The sequence below is a fragment of the Eublepharis macularius genome, chromosome 9, assembly GCF_028583425.1.
Source record: "Eublepharis macularius isolate TG4126 chromosome 9, MPM_Emac_v1.0, whole genome shotgun sequence".
Taxonomy (NCBI): domain Eukaryota; kingdom Metazoa; phylum Chordata; class Lepidosauria; order Squamata; family Eublepharidae; genus Eublepharis; species Eublepharis macularius.
Window position 1 is genome coordinate 53592709 of NC_072798.1, and position 17854 is coordinate 53610562.

A 17854-nucleotide genomic window follows, 5' to 3' on the forward strand; every position below is an offset into this window, starting at 1 on the left:
ATGGAAGGGAAGGACATTGAGACATGGTAGGGCTTGGTGCCCTTCCAATCTGCGTCCCATCCCAAGATATACTCATTTTGGGGCTAGGATATTAAACCACTCTCCGACACTGGCGCTGTGCAATGCCAGGTCCATAAATAATAAGACCAAAATGCTGCAAGATTATCTTGCAGCACTGAATGTGGACCTGGCTTGCGTGACCGAGACCTGGGTGAGGGAGGGCGAGACGTTCGCTCTGAAAGAACTAGCCCCCCCCCCAGGTTATACGGTCCTCCACCAGTCCTGGACAAGTGGTTGGGGGGGGGGAGGTGTGGCTTTGCTCATTCAGAAGTCTTTCTCCTTCAGACCACTCCCCACCACAAAAATTACTGGCATTGATTGTGTGGGCCTAGCGTTGGGCGCTGAGGAGAGGTTGGCAATATGCGTGGTGTACTGACCGCCTACTGCACCTGCATCTTCCCTGTCTGGTCTATTGGAGGCAGTGGCTGGCTGGGCCTCGAAATTCCCGAGACTTTTGGTTCTCGGGGATTTCAACGTCCATGCTGACGACGATGCCTCCACGCAGGCCATGGACCTAGTGTCCTCCATGGCGGCCCTAGGACTCTCCCAGTTTGTTTTGGCTCCCATGCATCAAGCAGGTCACACACTGGATTTGATTTTTGGGGCAGGGATGATGGTGGTCCTTGATACCTATGATGCAGTGCCATGGTCGGATCACTTTGTTCTGAAGGCTCATCTGAGCATGCTGCTCCTTTCCCGCGTGGGCCATGAGCGGATTTACCCTCACCCACGGAGACTTATGGATGGAATTGGTTTCCAGGCGGCTCTGTGGGATCTGTTGCCCCCTGGCAATACGTTAGATGAGCTGGTGGATGATTCGCATGGCCGACTTTCCAAAGCCATCAGCGTTATTGCCCCCCGCCTGTCAGATTCAGAATGCTTCTCTATATGTTGTAACCAAAGAGACTTCATTTTAATTCTTTTAGTGTTCTGAGTGCTTTCTTCACAGGTGCCAAGATGTTCCCTAGCAGCTATCTCTCAGAAGAGGAATGTTTTGGCTACAGCCTTTCCAGTCCTGGGAAACTTTCACTGTCTCAGCTTCAAAGGGATTGTTTTGAGAACTGCGGGGGGAGGCTGGGCCTACTGAGTCTTGATACTTTGTACTGTATTCTTTGCCTCTCATTCGTAACAATACACAGCACAGCCACCCAGACTATATGGACTCCCTAAAATACATAAGGATTCAGTCCCACTCCGACCCATTGTGAGTGCCATTGGTTCACCGACATATGAATTAGCTAGACATCTGGCCGATCTCCTGCAGGACCACATCGGGAAAACCTTGTCTTACATCAAAGATTCAGCAGATTTCATCAACAAAATCAGTTCTCTGAAACTCAATCCACAAGACATACTTGTCAGTTTTGATGTTGTATCCCTGTTTACCAAGGTTCCAGTAAAAGACACTATTGCACTTATTAATCAGATTTTCCCAGAGGATGTAACAGCCTTATTCCATCATTGTCTGACAACCAGTTACTTCCAATGGGATAACGAATTCTATGAACAGATGGATGGAGTGGCCATGGGGAGCCCTCTCAGCCCAGTTATAGCAAACTTCTACATGGAACATTTTGAAAAAACAGCTCTAGAATCAGCACCTCACAAACCTAGTGTATGGTTCCGGTTTGTGGATGATACATTTATCATTTGGAGCCATGGGGAGGAAGAATTGATGGGGTTTTTGAATCATCTCAACAACATCCACAGGAACATACAATTCACAATGGAGAAAGAAATCGAGGGAAAACTCCCATTTCTGGATACCCTGGTCATCCGCAAAGCAAACTTTCAGTTAGGTCACAAGGTCTACAGGAAACCAACTCACACTGATCGGTACTTACACAAAAACTCCAATCACCACCCCCGACAGAAAAGAGGCATAATGAAAACATTAGTGGATCGTGCAAGACGGATATGTGAGCCGCACTTTCTCAATGAGGAAATTAATCATCTAAACCACGCACTTCAGGCAAATGGCTACTCCAGAAATGAAATCCGAAGAGCAATCAAACCCAGGATGAATCAAACAACCAAGGAAAAACAGTCTCCTACGGGAAAGGTGTTTTTGCCATATATCAAAGGAATTACTGATCAGATGGGAAAGCTTATGAAAAAGCATAACCTTCAAGCAGTATTCAGACCCACCCGAAAAATACAACAGATGCTACGATCAGCAAAAGACAGTAGAGACCCCCTCACCTCTGCAGGAGTATACCGTATACCCTGCAGCTGTGGACAAGTTTACATCGGGACCACAAAGCGTAGCATCCAGACAAGAATAAAAGAACATGAAAGACACTGCAGACTTGGACAACCTGAAAAATCAGCAGTGGCTGAACACAGCCTAACTCAAACAGGGCACAGTATCTTATTCCAGGACACCAAAATACTGGACAACACTTCCAACTACTTTGTCAGACTGCACAGGGAAGCCATTGAAATTCACAAGCATAAGCAAAACTTCAACAGGAAAGAAGAAACCTTAAGAATGAACAGAGCATGGTTTCCAGTTCTGAAAAACACCAGGCTAACAAAACATTCTATCCCCGACAATAGCCCTGCAGAGAAGATTAGCACATCAAGTACCAATCCATATGCAAAAGAACCTCCTCAGGATACAGTGAAGCCTCCCGCCATTAGCATTCCACTCTTACAGGATGACTCAGCTCAACCCCACCCCTCCTGAGTAGATACAAATGACCTACATCTTTTCCACACTGTGACACTGAGAGATCTCTGTCTTTTGGTGCTACACCTCTGAAGATGCCAGCCACAGCTGCTGGCGAAACGTCAGGAACTACAATGCCAAGACCACGGCAATACAGCCCGGAAAACCCACAACAACCATCGTTCTCCAGCCGTGAAAGCCTTCGACAATACATAAATACACATGTACCAGCCCAGATATTGCATCTGGGCCAGTGGACTATAATGGTTGCTTCTTTCAGTAAATCTTTTGAAAACAACGGACTCTTGTCTGATTGCAGAAGGTAATCTGGATACAACTATTATTTAGCCACAGTTCTGACACCGCCATCCTCTCCGAGCCCACAAACGGGTAGCTACTTGGTTCACCGAGAAGCTTCACCAGATGAAAAACAGGGTTAACATACCTGTAACTTATGTTCATCGAGTTCTTCTGTGCTGACACACATGGGACTGCGCAGGCGCAGGCCAGCCGCCGGAGAATTTTCTAGAGCTTCCATGGCTCCGAAGGGGCCGTTTGTCGCGCGCCTCAGCGACCATTTTCCCGCCCAAACGGTCACGTGATCCTCCAGCGACCAACGGCCCCTTCCCTCAGTTCTCCCTTGCCGCCGCTTGACCAACACACTTCAGCCATAACACCTTAAAAACACCAATTTCCGTTACAGCCATCACAATATCGTGCATTGGAGTTCACAGCGGGGTAGGAGGGAGGGTTGTGTGTCAGCACAGAAGAACTCGATGAACATAAGTTACAGGTATGTTAACCCTGTTTTCATCTTCGTTCTTCTGTGCCTCCACACATGGGAGTGTACCAAGCTTCACACAATAAGGAAGGCGGGGGTGAAGTCCAACACAATTTTATTAAGCAAACAAGAACAACAATAAATAGATATGCATATATACATCTATGAAAAAATACTGTGTAAGGACACATAAATACTCAATATTTACATATATACACACCCCCAGGTACATATATACACACTTTCACTCAAGGGTACCCAACAGGTACGCCAAGAAAGTCATTCCAAAACTCCCTCAGGAAAAAAGGGAGTGTAAGACAGCCCTGGCCACAGATACATCCTGCTCCGCATTGACATCAACGGCGTAATGCCTGACAAAGGTGTCTGCAGAGGACCATGTGGCTGCTTTACAAATGTTAACCAGGGGCACCCCCCTGAGGAGTGCCGAAGAGGATGCTTGGGACCGCGTGGAGTGGGCTCTGACATGAAGCGGGCAAGCTACCTCTGCCAGGGAATAGGCCTTGCTAATGGCCGTCACAATCCACCTAGACAGGGTCTGTGAGGAAGCCCTGTTACCCTTGTCCTTGGCCCCAAAACATACAAACAGGTGAGGACAGGAGCGGAATCCCTTCGTCCTATCCAGGTAATAGGCTAGGGCCCTCTTCAAGTCTAGGGAATGGAGGGCCTTTTCCCCCTTAGAGGAAGGTTGAGGAAAGAATGCAGGCAGTGAGATATCCTGCGAGAGGTGGAAGGCGGACACCACCTTGGGCAGGAACCCGAGGCAGGGACGCAGGACCACCCTGTTGGGATGAAACACAAGAAAGGGAGGGTCAGACCGCAGTGCAGACAGCTCACTGACCCTTCTGGCCGATGTGACGGCCACCAAGAATGCTACCTTGTAGGATAGCATATCCAAGGGGCATGTAGCCATAGGTTCAAATGGAGGCAACATGAGACGTGAGAGCACCAAGGACAGCGACCACTGAGGCACCGGCGCCGACACAGGTGGGTAAAGATTGTACATGCCCTTAAGGAACTGGCGGGATTGTGGGTGAGAAAACACCGTAGCACCCTCTACTCGGGCGTGAGCAGCTGATATCGCTGCCAAGTGTACCTTGAGGGAGGACACCTTCAAGCCCAGGCCACGCAAGTGGCACAAATACTCGAACACAACCCCCAAGGGACTGCTTTCGGGCACCACTCCTCTGGCAAGTGCCCAGAGCTCAAACCTGCGCCACTTGGCCGCATAAGCGCGCCTAGTGGATGGCCGACGAGCATTCAGGAGGACCCTCTGTACCTCGTCAGTAAAGCCTATCGGGGAGGAACGATCCGCCAAGCCGTTAGGTGCAGCTTCCTGGGATCGTGGTGGACTAGGCTCCCGTTTAAGAGAAGGTCTTGCCGAGGGGGCAGACTCACATATGTCCGTTGGGACATCCGCAGGAGCTTCGGGAACCAAACCTGCCGTGGCCAGAAGGGGGCCACTAGGATGCAGTCCGTCCCGTCCTCCTCTATCTTGCACAGGACCCTGGGAATCAAGGGGAACGGAGGAAACATGTAGTGCAAGCCCTGCGTCCACGTAAACTGGAAGGCATCCCCAATAGAGAGGGGGTCGCTCCCTGCCCTGGAACAGAATGTGTGGGCCTTGGTGGTCGCCGCAGTGGCGAACACGTCTATCACCGGATGACCCCACATCTGGAAGATCGGCCCAACGCACTCTCCGTTCAGTTCCCACTCGTGGTCTAGTAAAGGGGCCCTGCTGAGGGCATCTGCCCGGGCATTGTCTGACCCAGCCACGTGTATAGCACGGAGCGACACGCCGTTCTTGATAGCCCACTGCCAAGTGAGTGTGGCTTCCCGGCACAGGGCCATGGACACTGTGCCCCCCTGCTGATTCACGTAGTACATGGCAGTCGTGTTGTCCGTCTGCACCAAGACCTGACGATTTCTCAGCAGTGCTGTAAGAGACACAAGTGCGAAACGAATGGCCCTTAGTTCAAGCACATTGATATGGAGGGTCTTTTCCCTGTCAGACCAGACATCTTGCACAGACACATCACCACAGTAAGCCCCCCATCCCAACAGAGAGGCATCAGTGGTAACCGTGATGTCATGGTGTTGATACCCAAAAGGGGTCCCTCTAAACAAGTTGTCATCAGACAGCCACCAGTCCAAGGAGGAGAGGATGACCCTCGGGATAGAGAATTTGAAGGACGGAGGGTGCAACAGAGCACCGTACCTCCGCACAAACCAGTTCTGGAGAGGGCGCATACGCAGCCTAGCGAAAGGCACCACAGAGGTGGCCGCTGACATATGCCCTAGTAAGCACTGGATAGTGCGCACAGACTGGAATCGGTTCCTTTTAAACATGGACACTAGACCCCTTAGGGACCGAGCCCTCTCCAAGGGGAGCAGGGCCTTACCCTCCACAGAGTCTAACAGTGCACCAATGTAGGACACCTTGCAGTTGGGCACCAGCTTGGATTTCTCCAAGTTCACCAGGAGCCCCAGGCGTTGGCAAGTGCTAAGTACCAAGCCAATGTCCTGCACCAGCCTAGACTCCGATTCAGCCACGATGAGCCAGTCATCGAGGTACGGAAAGATGGTACAGCCTTCTTCCCGTAGGAAGGAAACCACAGGGGCCACACATTTAGTGAACACTCATGGGGCAGTGGACAGGCCAAAGGGGAGCACCTTATACCGGAAAACCCTTTGCCGGTAAACAAAGCTCAGGTATTTCCTGTGCTCCTCCCGTATGCCCACGTGAAAGTATGCGTCTTTTAAGTCAAGAACCGCAAACCAATCTCCCTGTTTCAGTAAGGCGATCACAGCCGCCAACGTAACCATTTTGAATTTGGTCACCTTGAGGAAGGCATTAAGGCCCCTCAGATCTAAAATGGGACGTAAGCCCCCATCCTTCTTCGGGACCAGGAAGAACCTAGAGAAGAAACCCTTTACAGAGTCCTCATAGGGCAATTCTTCCACAGCACCCTTGGCCAAGAGCGACACGATCTCCGCATCCAGCTCGGCCATAGTGTTATTGACAGCTGTCAGGGGTGAACTGCATCTAGGCAGCTCAACAAACTCCAGCCCGTATCCCAGTTCAACAATAGTTAAGACCCATGAGTCAGATGTTATTGACTCCCACTCAGAGAGGAGTGGACTCAGTCTGTCCGAAAAGTTCGGGGATACGGCTGGCGTGACCCGTCAGTACTGCCTCCCGGCGCCCTGCTGATCCTTCTGCTGGGCCGGTTGCTGTGCCGGACGAGGCTTGAAGGGCCGACGCCTCCTCTGCTGTTGTGCGGGAGGGTAAGGCCGCTGCTGGTAGGCAGGATACTGTTGGTAGCCCGGCCGCTGTTGTTGGTATCTGCCCTGGTAATGGTAAGGGCCAGACCGGGGAGCGTACCGTGACCTGGAGGAGGGCTTGTCCGCTGGAGCCAGACCCAAAGACCGCGCCGTCTGCCTGTCCTCCTTTTTCTTCTTCAGGGTCTCGTCGGTGGACTTGGAGAACAGCGAGTCCCCTTCAAAGGGCATGCTCTCCACCCTGGAACGCACCTCTTGGGACAGGGCCGTCGACTGCAACCAAGAGTGGCACCTGAGGACCACCGCCGACGCCATCCCTCTAGCAGCAGTGTCAGCAGCGTGGCTCCCAGCGTTCATTTGCTGTTTAGACAGCCGGACAGCCTCTGTTTGCAGCAGGGACACCACAGCCTTCTGCTCAGGAGGGAGGTCCCGGGTATAGGATGCCAACTTCTCCCAGAGGTACAGCTGGTACCCTGCCATGATGGTCTGGTAGTTGGCAATCCTCAGACCCAGCGAAGCGACGATGTACTGGCGCCTGCCCATGGCATCAAGCTTCTTGCCCTCTTTATCGGCAGGCACCGAGGAGTGACCCGATCGTCGGGGGTTGAACTCCTCTGTGACCAAGGAGGAAGGTGGAGGGTGCTTCACCAACGCCGGCCAGGTGCCCTGCTTGATCTTGTAAAGCTGCTCGATGCGCTTGGATGTTGGAGGTTGATCACAGGGCCCCTGCCACACCTTCTCCACAATCTCCTCAATACCCTCGAGCATGGGGAAGCCAACGTACGCCGGATTATCCCCATAGATACGTTTGAGGAGCTTGTCCTTGGTCTGGGGGACTGCCGAAGAGATATCCATCTCAAGAGCCTTGGCCATCCTTGCCATCTGGTCGGCGTAGATGCGGAGGTCCTCGAATGGTGAGTCCGCAGATGGCACTAGCTCCTCAGCTGGCGATGGTTCGGACCAGGACTCCGACTGGTAGCCGCCAAAGCTCTCCACATCCTCCTCATCGGAACCGAGCTGGGATTCCGGAACCTGGAGCGGAGGGGGAGCCCACGCCGACCTCGATGTCGAAGGCCTCGGTTCCGACACGGAGAAGCCCGCAGGTGCCCCCTCCCATTGGCAACGGTATGGCGAGGGGAGGTAGGAAGCCTGTCGATGCCGGGACGCAGTGGACCGGATTGATCGGACACTGTCCCCGGAACCATGCCGCTCACGACCGACCGGAGGTGGAGACGGACGGACCGGCGACGGACGGCTCCGACGAGGAGACGGGCTCGGTTCCAGCCTCGGCGACCGAAGGGCAAGCGATGGTCGGCTCCGACGGTGCGGGCTCGGCTCCGGCCCCGACGAGAATTCCGCGGGCACCGTCTCGAAGGCCATCGGATCCGGCACCGGCACGGAGATGGCTTCTGGCTCAGGGGAGCCCAGGTGAGGGGAAGGCGTGTGAGGAAGCACGATGACCTCCTCCTGAGGAGCGGGACGCGGCGACCGATGATGCTTGGTCTTCTTCTTCTTCTTCGCTGGTTCCGAAGAAGACCTCGGAACCGACGCGCTCCTCGCCTTCGAAGGGGACCTCGGCTTCGACCTCTTCGCCTTGATCGGGATCGAACCGGTCATCGGTTCCGACCGGGGACTCGGTACCAGGATCCTCGGTTCCGAAGCTGGTCTCGGATCCGACCTGGTAGATGACGCGCTACGGGGCGGCCGCACCGGTCCCTGCGCTGGAGAGGCCGCTCTCGACGCCGAGGTACTCGGGGGACGCGGTTTCGACCCCGACCTCGCGGAGGCCACTGAGCCAGCTCTTGAATGCCGTTCAGCAGAGGGGCTAGGGCCGGCCTTGGGGGAGGGCAACGGAGCGCCTCCGGACATGACCTTCTGCCACAGGGAGGAGTTCAGTCGGGCCTTGCGCTCCTGCCGGGCCTTGCTGGTGAAGCCCTGGCAAATCTTACAGGCCAACACATTATGGGTCTCCCCCAAACAAAACAGGCACAGTTCATGGCCATCGGTCTTGGCCATTTTCGTGTGGCATTGGAGGCAATGCTTGAAGAGAGCCTTTGAGGCCATCTTCAGGGGCACGCGAAAGGAAGGTCAAAAACAGTCCGAGTCAAATTACCGAGTCCACAACAAAGTCCAAAACGAGATCCGAAGAATAGTCGAGGTCACGAAGTCCGAAGTCAAAAGCCAAGCAATCAGTCAGAATAAAGCACGAAGCACAAAAAAGCACAGAGCAACGAAGCTCACGTTCTCTCCAAGCGGCGGCAAGAAGAGAACTGAGGGAAGGGGCCGTTGGTCGCTGGAGGATCACGTGACCGTTTGGGCGGGAAAATGGTCGCTGAGGCGCGCGACAAACGGCCCCTTCGGAGCCATGGAAGCTCTAGAAAATTCTCCGGCGGCTGGCCTGCGCCTGCGCAGTCCCATGTGTGGAGGCACAGAAGAACGAAGATGAACGGTCTCTGAGATGACTAGAGCGAGTGTGGAGGCAGGGGCGCAATGAAGAGGCAGGAACATCTTATAGGACATTTGTGAAAGCCTATGAGGTGGCAGTGAAAGCAGCAGAGAGGGATTTCTTTGCTGCTTCTATTGTGTCCGCTATCTCATGCCCGGCTCAATTATTTCAAACAGTTCGGTCCTTGGTCTCCCTCTCTCAGGGAGACCGCCAAATTATTAATTCGACTATTGCCTGCAAGGCTTCTGTGAGCTATTTTGTGGGCAAAATCTTGTCCCTTTGCCATGGCCTGCTGCCCACTGTTGATACAGTAAGGGAACTGGAGACCCCTTGGCCATCTTCTGGGTCTGTATTAGATCATTTCAGGCTGCTCTCCCGGGACGAAGTTGACAGGATCCTGCAGGGGATGAGGCCAACCACCTGTCCTCTGGGCCCCTGCCCATCCTGGCTGGTTAAGGCCAGCTCGGAAGGGCTTTGGGACCATTTGGAGGCCATTGTTAACATCTCCCTGAGCTCTGGGGTTTTTCCCGGAGCATTAAAGAAGGCAGTGGCGTGGCCCCTCCTGAAAAAAAACATCTTTGGACCCCACCGACCCATCCACTTACCGCCCAGTTTCGAACCTCCCATTCCTGGGCAAGGTGATTGAGCAGGCGGTGGCGGTACAACTGCAAGAATTCCTGAATGATGCTGTAGTCCTGGACCCATTCCAGTCCGGCTTCCATCCTGGCCATGGAACGGAGATGGCCTTGCTTGCCCTCACAGAGGACCTTCGCAGGCATCTGGATTGAGGTGGGTTGGCGCTGCTTGTGTTACTCCATCTCACAGCAGCATTTGACACACTCAACTATGACTTGTTGGCCAGCCGCCTCGCTCACATGGGGATTAGGGGGACAGCCTTACAGTGGCTGGTCTCCTTTCTCCAGGGTCAGGGACAGAGGGTGGCGCTCGGGGGAGATCTACCGCCCTGTCACCCTTTGGTGTGCGGGGTTCTGCAAGGGGCGATACTCTCCCCAATGTTATTTAATATCTACATGCGCCCCCTTGCCCAGTTGGTGCAGAGGTTTGTGCTGGGCTGTCATCAATATGTGGATGATACCCAGCTTTTTCTGTTGATGGATGGCCATCCAGACACGGCCCCGGACAATCTGGCCAGAGCTCTGGTGGCTGTGACGGCATGGTTGAAACAGAGCAGGCTGAAACTGAACCTGGTGAAGACGTTGGTCCTGTAGCTGGGGTTGAAACAGAGCAGGCTGAAACTGAACCTGGTGAAGAAGGAGGTCCTGTATCTGGGACGGGGGCTGCCAGATGTTGGGATCCAGCTCCCTGCCAGTGGTGAAGAGTCTGGGCGTGCTCCTGGATGCCTCTCTGTCGATGGAGGCCCAGGTGGTTGCCAAGTCTGCATTTTTCCATCTCCGTCAGATCAGGAAATGTGCCCCTTACCTGATGCCCCAGGATCTGGCTACAGTGACCCATGCAACGGTCACTATAGATCAGCACCAGTACTTTGAATTTTTGAAGCAAAGTAGGAGCCAGTAAACCAGTGAGATATGATTCCTGCAAGCAAAACCTGCTAACAACTGATCAACTGCACTGTGAACCAACTGAAGCTTCTGAACTGTTTTTATAACAATATCTTGTACAACACACACAGCCAAGTGTGGCCAAAGCCTGTCTCTCAGGATAAGACCATAGTTGGCTAATTATTTTAAACTAGTAAAAGGTATCGTATGACTTAGAGAAGATCTGTGCCTCCAGTGGATTAAAATGCCCCCCCCCCCAACTATGACCTTTTCTTTAAGGGAGAGTGCAACTCCATCCATATCTAGTAGACTTTGCAAACTTTTGATGGCTGTGCTAGCAATCAAAAGGACCTCTGGACTGAGCCCAGAGATTACATGCTTCTCTCTGATTTTGCATGCTCACCGGTTGTCACTCATTGATCACATTAAGCTGATGAAATTTTTTAGAGTTTGTATAACATTTGTATTTTTTATTTATGCTAAGCAATTGCATAATTATTTGTAGAAAAACATTAGCATTATGTTAAATAAATATTCTACTTGCATTAATCCTCCACTGATATTAATATACAGAATATTATTGCATTAATAAGCAATTCCCTAAACACCTCTTTTCCTTTCTTAAAAAAAAACCCCAAACTTGAACTGTACTAATCTTCCATCAACTGTCAGAAATAATTTATAGAAATCTTAATCTATTCCATCTGACTCTCTCAAAGTACTTTTGGGTTGACTGCATAAATATTCTTCAGACTGCCCTTGTTAAATTCCATTCTCTCTCTTTCCTTAAGCCAGAATTCACATAGGAAGTATCATTTCAAAAGTGACTGAGGAAAGAACAGCCGCTCAAAATTCTATCTATTATTTGTTTTTGGTACTTTTCACATTCATGGCTTAAACTGCCATTGATGAGCAGTCTCCCCAATCACAGTGAAGTACGCATTGCACCTGTTCATTTCACACTGCTGGGCAACTTCCATTTTGCGTCTCTTTTTTCATTTCAGAACTCTCAGTTCAGTTTTGGGCTTTATGGGCCTCGTAGCAAACGTCACCTCCTCTTTTTTAAAAAAAAATTTGTGCATGCATAACAATGTTGTGACGTTGCTACATCATCTGACATCGTCTGCCCATCAGGATCCCTCCCCCCCATGCCAATCAATCCTTTATTGGAAGGAAAGAATCCCACCTATATTGAAAAATCAGTGATTGGCCTATAAATTTTGGCGGGAAAGATGCCAGGAGCAGTTTCAGGCTTTATAGGCCTGGCAGCACATCTCACTTCCTAAAAAAATTTTTTGCACATGTGTAGCAACGTTGTGACATTGATACATCGTCTGTCCATCAGGATCCCTCCCTCCCCATGCCAATCAATCCTTTATTGGAAGGAAAGAATTCCACCTCAATTTTAAAAAGGTCCAACACTCTCACTGTGAGCCCCACCTTATCAGAAGCATGATAATTTAAAATTTCAGGTTAACATTGTGATGCAGCAACGTTGCTGTCCTATTCAGAAACAAAAAAAATGGCGGAAAAGGTGGCCAAGGAGGTTTGGAGGGCGGGTGTGGTCAATTCCTCATGGACCAATCAGCTCCCGGGATGAAGGAGAGGGGGGAGCAGTGAAGCCAAACGGGAGTATATGCTTTCACATTTACAAGGTTCGCGCCAGCCACGACTTGCTTGAGGCTTCAAAACAAAACTCGCGGTATCTGTGCACGGGTAAAATAGGAGAAAACATGGACAAACTTTGGTTCTGCGTCCTATGACCACCTTTCAAGTGTGAAAGTCGCGCAAACATGGGAAGGAGAAGTGGTGCTAAAATGATTTAAAGTCCCAATGTGAAAAGTACCTCAGTTTTAGTAGAATTTATAAATTTTATTGACCTTCTTTCAAAATACCTGTCAAATATTAACAATTTGCAATGTCTTTTCTGGAAAAAATTAATAATATCCTCCCCCCCCCCAATAACGACTATATTATATGTTAATGAATTCTAATTTTTTATGAACCTTCACGTTCCAAAAAAGTAAAATGGACATTGGGAATTAAGGCTGCCATCTTAAGATCTGCACAATTCAGATACTGGACACATGGAAATTTTTGTTTCATACATACAATAAAGGCTCCATGCAGCTATGCTTTCCTACCAAGTGGCCAGTGTTGTCCCTACAAATGGGTAGTCTATGTCATCAAGTTTAATAAGTAAGCAAAATCATATTGAATGTTGAGTTATCCCTGAGCGCACCAACAGTGTTTCACCCCAAACCACCAGAGGGGCATAATTCAAGCTAAAAGCGCAAAGGAAAATATAGCTGCATGTAACCTAAGTTGAACCTTGCCACAGACAGTGGCACAGCTGTATTTGACTTTTATTGCCTTTCCACAGCATTCTTATGCCCCCTTCAAAAGAAACCTCTTGTGTGCCAAAACTTTATACTTGCGTATATTGTGGGCTTATATTGGACTATTAGACTATCATGCTTTTTCACTTCTACAAAACGTACAAACAGAAAAACCCATTTACAAATAAAAACAATTATAAAAAAGTTTTTGCCTTAATCTAGCTCTTGTTTCTTGTGATTCCATCCTCCAGATAGTTAGTACCTTCTCCATGGCTGGATGGGAAAAAAGTGGTCTTTTATTTTAAGAAGACATTTGGCAGAGAGGTGTTTAGTTTTCCAAATGTGCATGGGTATATTTAAGGAAGGAACTCGTCCTTTCTTAAGTGAACAATTAAAATGGAAGCCTTGAAACAAGTCATAACATTATGAATACACAATGGATTTTCACCAAATCACTGAGGGAATTATGCTAACATTTTAATCAGAATGTAACCCAGTCAATGTAGAAACTGTAGATATGTTTGAGGTATGCAAAAATCAGTCACAACTCTTCAGAATCCTTATGATAATGGATGTTTAAAATGTTTATAATACAGTCATTTTACATTAGATTTTTATGAAGTTAAAACAGATTACACTGCCCTCCATATATACCCTCCATGCCAAATTTGGTGAGAGCCAGTTTGGTGTAGTGGTTAAGAGCACGGGACTCTAATCTGGAGAGCCGGGTTTGATTCCCCACTCCTCCACAAAGCCAGCTGGGTGACCTTGGGCGAGTCACAGTTCTCTTGAGCTCTCTTAGCCCCACCCACCTCACAGGGTGATTGTTGTGGGGTAATAATAACACTTTGTAAACCGCTCTGAGTGGGCATTAAGTTGTCCTGAAGGGCGGTATATAAATCGAATGTAAAAAAAAAAAATTTCATTTAGATTTTAAGATTAATTCAGTTTTCATGCACTATAATAAAAGAAGGTTGAAAAACCAATGTACCTTCAGTAGAGAGTCCTATCCCCATATAATGGTAAACTGCTTAGAAATATTCCAGAAACAGAAGTCAATTTCCCCCAAATGTTAGTTTTATAACATTTAAAAACTATATTGAATGTACAGGTGTCCAACTGTAGTATTAAGATCAGGGATTTTTTCTGGAGAAAGAGGTGGGGGAACTCTCACCCAGGGCAACTCCTGGGAGGAGGTGGTGCATCTCTCAATACATGCGTGCGTGCTCCCAGGACTGCATGATGACATCACTTCTGGGAAGTGACATCATCACACAGGCGTGGCTGCCCTGGGAGCACTCCTGTGCTCCACGGGGGGTCCAATTCGGCCTGGAATGGGCCGTTATGCTGTGGGGGAGCACTCCCCCGCCCAGCGGTGGACATATCTGGGCCATTTCAGGCCCAAATTGGGCCAAAACGGGCCCAAAATGGCGTTGATCAGTTGCCACATGGACAACATGTGGCACTCCCCTGCAGGGCAGCAGCCCAAACTTGGCCGTTTAGGGCCTGATCTGGGCTATTCTGGGTCCCTATTGGGCCAAAACAGCCCGGATTTGCCTGGACCAGGCTGCTGCCACATGGAAGAGCACACCCCCACTGGCCAGTGGCCCAATTCTGGCCATTTTGGGCCTGATCCTGGCTGTTTTGGGCCCAATCCTAGCCATTTTGGGCCCCAAATGACCAAAACGGACCCAAAATGGCCAGGATCGGGCTGCTGCCAGGCAGGAGAGTGTTCCTCCACCTGGCAGAGACCCGATCCTGCCTGTTTCGGGCCTGATCCTGGCGATTTTGGGTTTGAATTGGGCCCCAAATGGCCAAAAGCAGCCCAAAATGACCAGGATTGGGCTATTGCTGAGCGGGGGTCTTCCCCCACCCAGCAGGGGCCCGATGCTGGCCATTTTGGGCCTGAATTTGGGTGACTTTGGGCCATTTTGGGCCCAATTCAAGCCCAAAATGGCCAGCATCGGGCCCCAAATGGCCTGGATCAGGCTGCTGCCACCCTCCCCCACCTGGCAGCAGCCCGATCCAGGATGTTTTGGTCCCGATCTGGGCTCAAAATGGCCAAAATAGGCCCTTCTAAAAATACCCACATGACACTAGTCACGTGGGTGTTTTAAAGAGCTGCTGGAACACTGTTCTGGGGCGTTTCTGGTCAAAAAAGGCCCTGATTAAGTTGCTAGTAATTTATTTCTGTGTACATTTAGAGCTACTTATTTCTGAAAAGATTTCATATCATGTTGTGTTAAGAATTTGTTGTAAACCGAACTTTGCAATAGCAAAGTTCACTGGATAGGAAATTGTTAGTTATAGCATAGAATACAATTTGAAAAAATCAAACAAAATCAGTAAAATTAAATTATCTTGTTTCTTCTAGTTAAGATAAATAATTAAATAATAAACACAGTTATGTTTTTAGCTGCCTTGGTGGCCTTGAGGAATGCAGAAAGGCAGGGTATAAAGTTTGTGAATAAATAATAAAATAAATCTAAAGGACCATTTCCTTCCATATATCCCTATGCACCAACTGCGGACCTCAGACTGCCACCTTCTAGCTGTTTCTTCATGTCAGGTGGCTGCCAGGAACTAACTTGATCCTGTGCCTTCTCCATTTATGCCCTTATTTGGCATGGGCTCATGCCCCTCACCTCATGGAGGTGAGGGGCACTTTCTTTAGAAATGTGTAGAAAGTGCTAAAAGGTCTTTTTTAATTTGCAGGGCTTTTAATGGGATATAACTGCAGGTATCTGTTGGGGGAGTGAGTATTTGGAGGGTTCATTTAGTTACTTTAAATTGTAATGTTTTAAATTATGATTTATAACCTGCGTTGAGGCATGAGAAATAGTGGGAGATAAATATTTAAATAAATAACAAATATAACTAAAAATAATTGCCATCTCACCATTTCATGCTCACATCAACCCTGTGAGGTAGTTTAGAGTGGAAGCTTCCATAGCTCAATGGGAAATTAAACTTGGGCATCTTATATCCTAGTATGACACTCTAAATACCAGACTGGTTCTGAAATAAATGTTGTTAGCCTTTAAGATGCCACTGGATTCCTGATTAAATTTGCTGTACCAGTTAAAGAACTTAAAGTTACATTTCAGTCCACTGTGTAAGATTTGAAGTGCTCTACTTACATCATCAAACATAAAGTCATCCATATTTACTTCTTGATAGTCATCCTCAAGTTCATCAGTTTTAACAGCTGCCAGGGCACTAGCCAGTTTCTTTCGCAGGTGGAAACCTCTCCAAAGTGCCTAAACAAAAATGTAAAGCATGTTAGATGAGGCCATAGATCAAATCCAAATACAGATTCTCTATGTTATCCCATTAGGAAGATAAAATATAGTAGACTTTTGGGGGGGCGGTAATACCTCAATGATCTGTTTTTTGAACTTTATTTGACATTTCAAACTACAAGACAAATTAAATATCAGCACATGTCTAGAGCTCAGAATATACTCAGGAGGTTTGGCTCAAGTAAGCAGAATGGAATCCTAAAATTCCCTCAACTACAAACCAAGGTCAACTAATTAATTATTTGACAATTCCTTCAGGATCTACTATAAGCTTGTGGGAAGAAGATATAGGAAAAAGAATTAAGTGCTAACTTTCAAACACACACAAAAATTTCTCCACTGATTATATCTGACAACATATGTATCCAAATTAGCAATTAAACTTAGGCCAATCACTGTCACCTTCACAATCAACCTTGACTATTTTTCCAAGGAAATAAATATTATATAAAGGAGATTGACAGTAATAACCACCCTTCTTTTTTTTTAACTTGCCCAAAATGCTGGTAGGCCACTTGCTAGCAGGAACTTGCACTAATATTAGGATTGTCATTTGAAGAAAACAAAGGTGACATGAGCATTACTGGACACTAACTATACTGTTTGTCATAGAATTTGAACACCGGTTTTAAACTAGTTTGTAACCCTAGTTAACAGACATCACCACTGAGCACGAACTATAGTTAAGAATGGTGCTATGTTGTCCTAAGCCTCAACCATGGTTGAGTTTGGTAAAAAATGATGAAAGGGAGAAAAGGGCTGTACTTTAGATGTTTTACAGCATCTACTGTTTTTGAGAGTTCATTGTCTATGCTGTCCTATATGAGATCTGTGAATGTACAGTCTAGTATATTGGTTGGGGTTTCTTAAAAAAAACTGTCATGAAAAAAACTAGGAAAGGCATCAGGAGAATGAATACGGGTAAAAATAATGGGGTAGACCTTGCTGGCGAATGTTCCTTTTGCTGGTGGAAAAGGCCTCACGAGTGCAAGAGTGAGGAGAGGTTTTTACCTGTTCCCCCTTCCTAAATGGCACCATCTTTTGGTGGTCACAGGTGACTTCCAGGAAGCACAAGGGGAAGTGTGGAAGGCCTGCCAACAAAAGAGTTCCATTTGCACAACTTTAGGATCTAACAAGGGTTAGCAGCCCCCCGGGGGGGGGAGATCCCCTGCTCCCAACCTCTGCCCCCTACTACCTCTCAGCTGGCTGGTGGAGGGGGAAGGCATGGGAATGTGGCTGGAAACACTACATTTGCAGCAGATTTTTACTGAATTGGCCCCTGTTGCGACCCGCTGCTTTTGCGTCATGCCGGGAATGACATAATTCTCAGTGCTACGTGGGAGCATTCTAGAAAACGCATGAGGTAAGACCCTGCTTGCACCCCTCCGACAATCCCCCATTCCCTGCTTTCAGCCCAGAGGGACTTGGTAACCCT

The 17854-nt window shown here is 48.7% G+C and overlaps 1 protein-coding gene across 1 annotated transcript in view; it reads right to left on the reverse strand.

Annotated features, from left to right (window-relative positions):
- Window positions 1-17854, reverse strand: part of LRRIQ1 (leucine rich repeats and IQ motif containing 1) — a 159177-nt gene that overhangs the window by 81510 nt on the left and 59813 nt on the right. The window contains exon 18 of the mRNA XM_054989427.1: window positions 16258-16377. Coding sequence (XP_054845402.1) covers window positions 16258-16377 — 120 coding nt within the window. The remainder of the gene's footprint in view (window positions 1-16257; window positions 16378-17854) is intronic.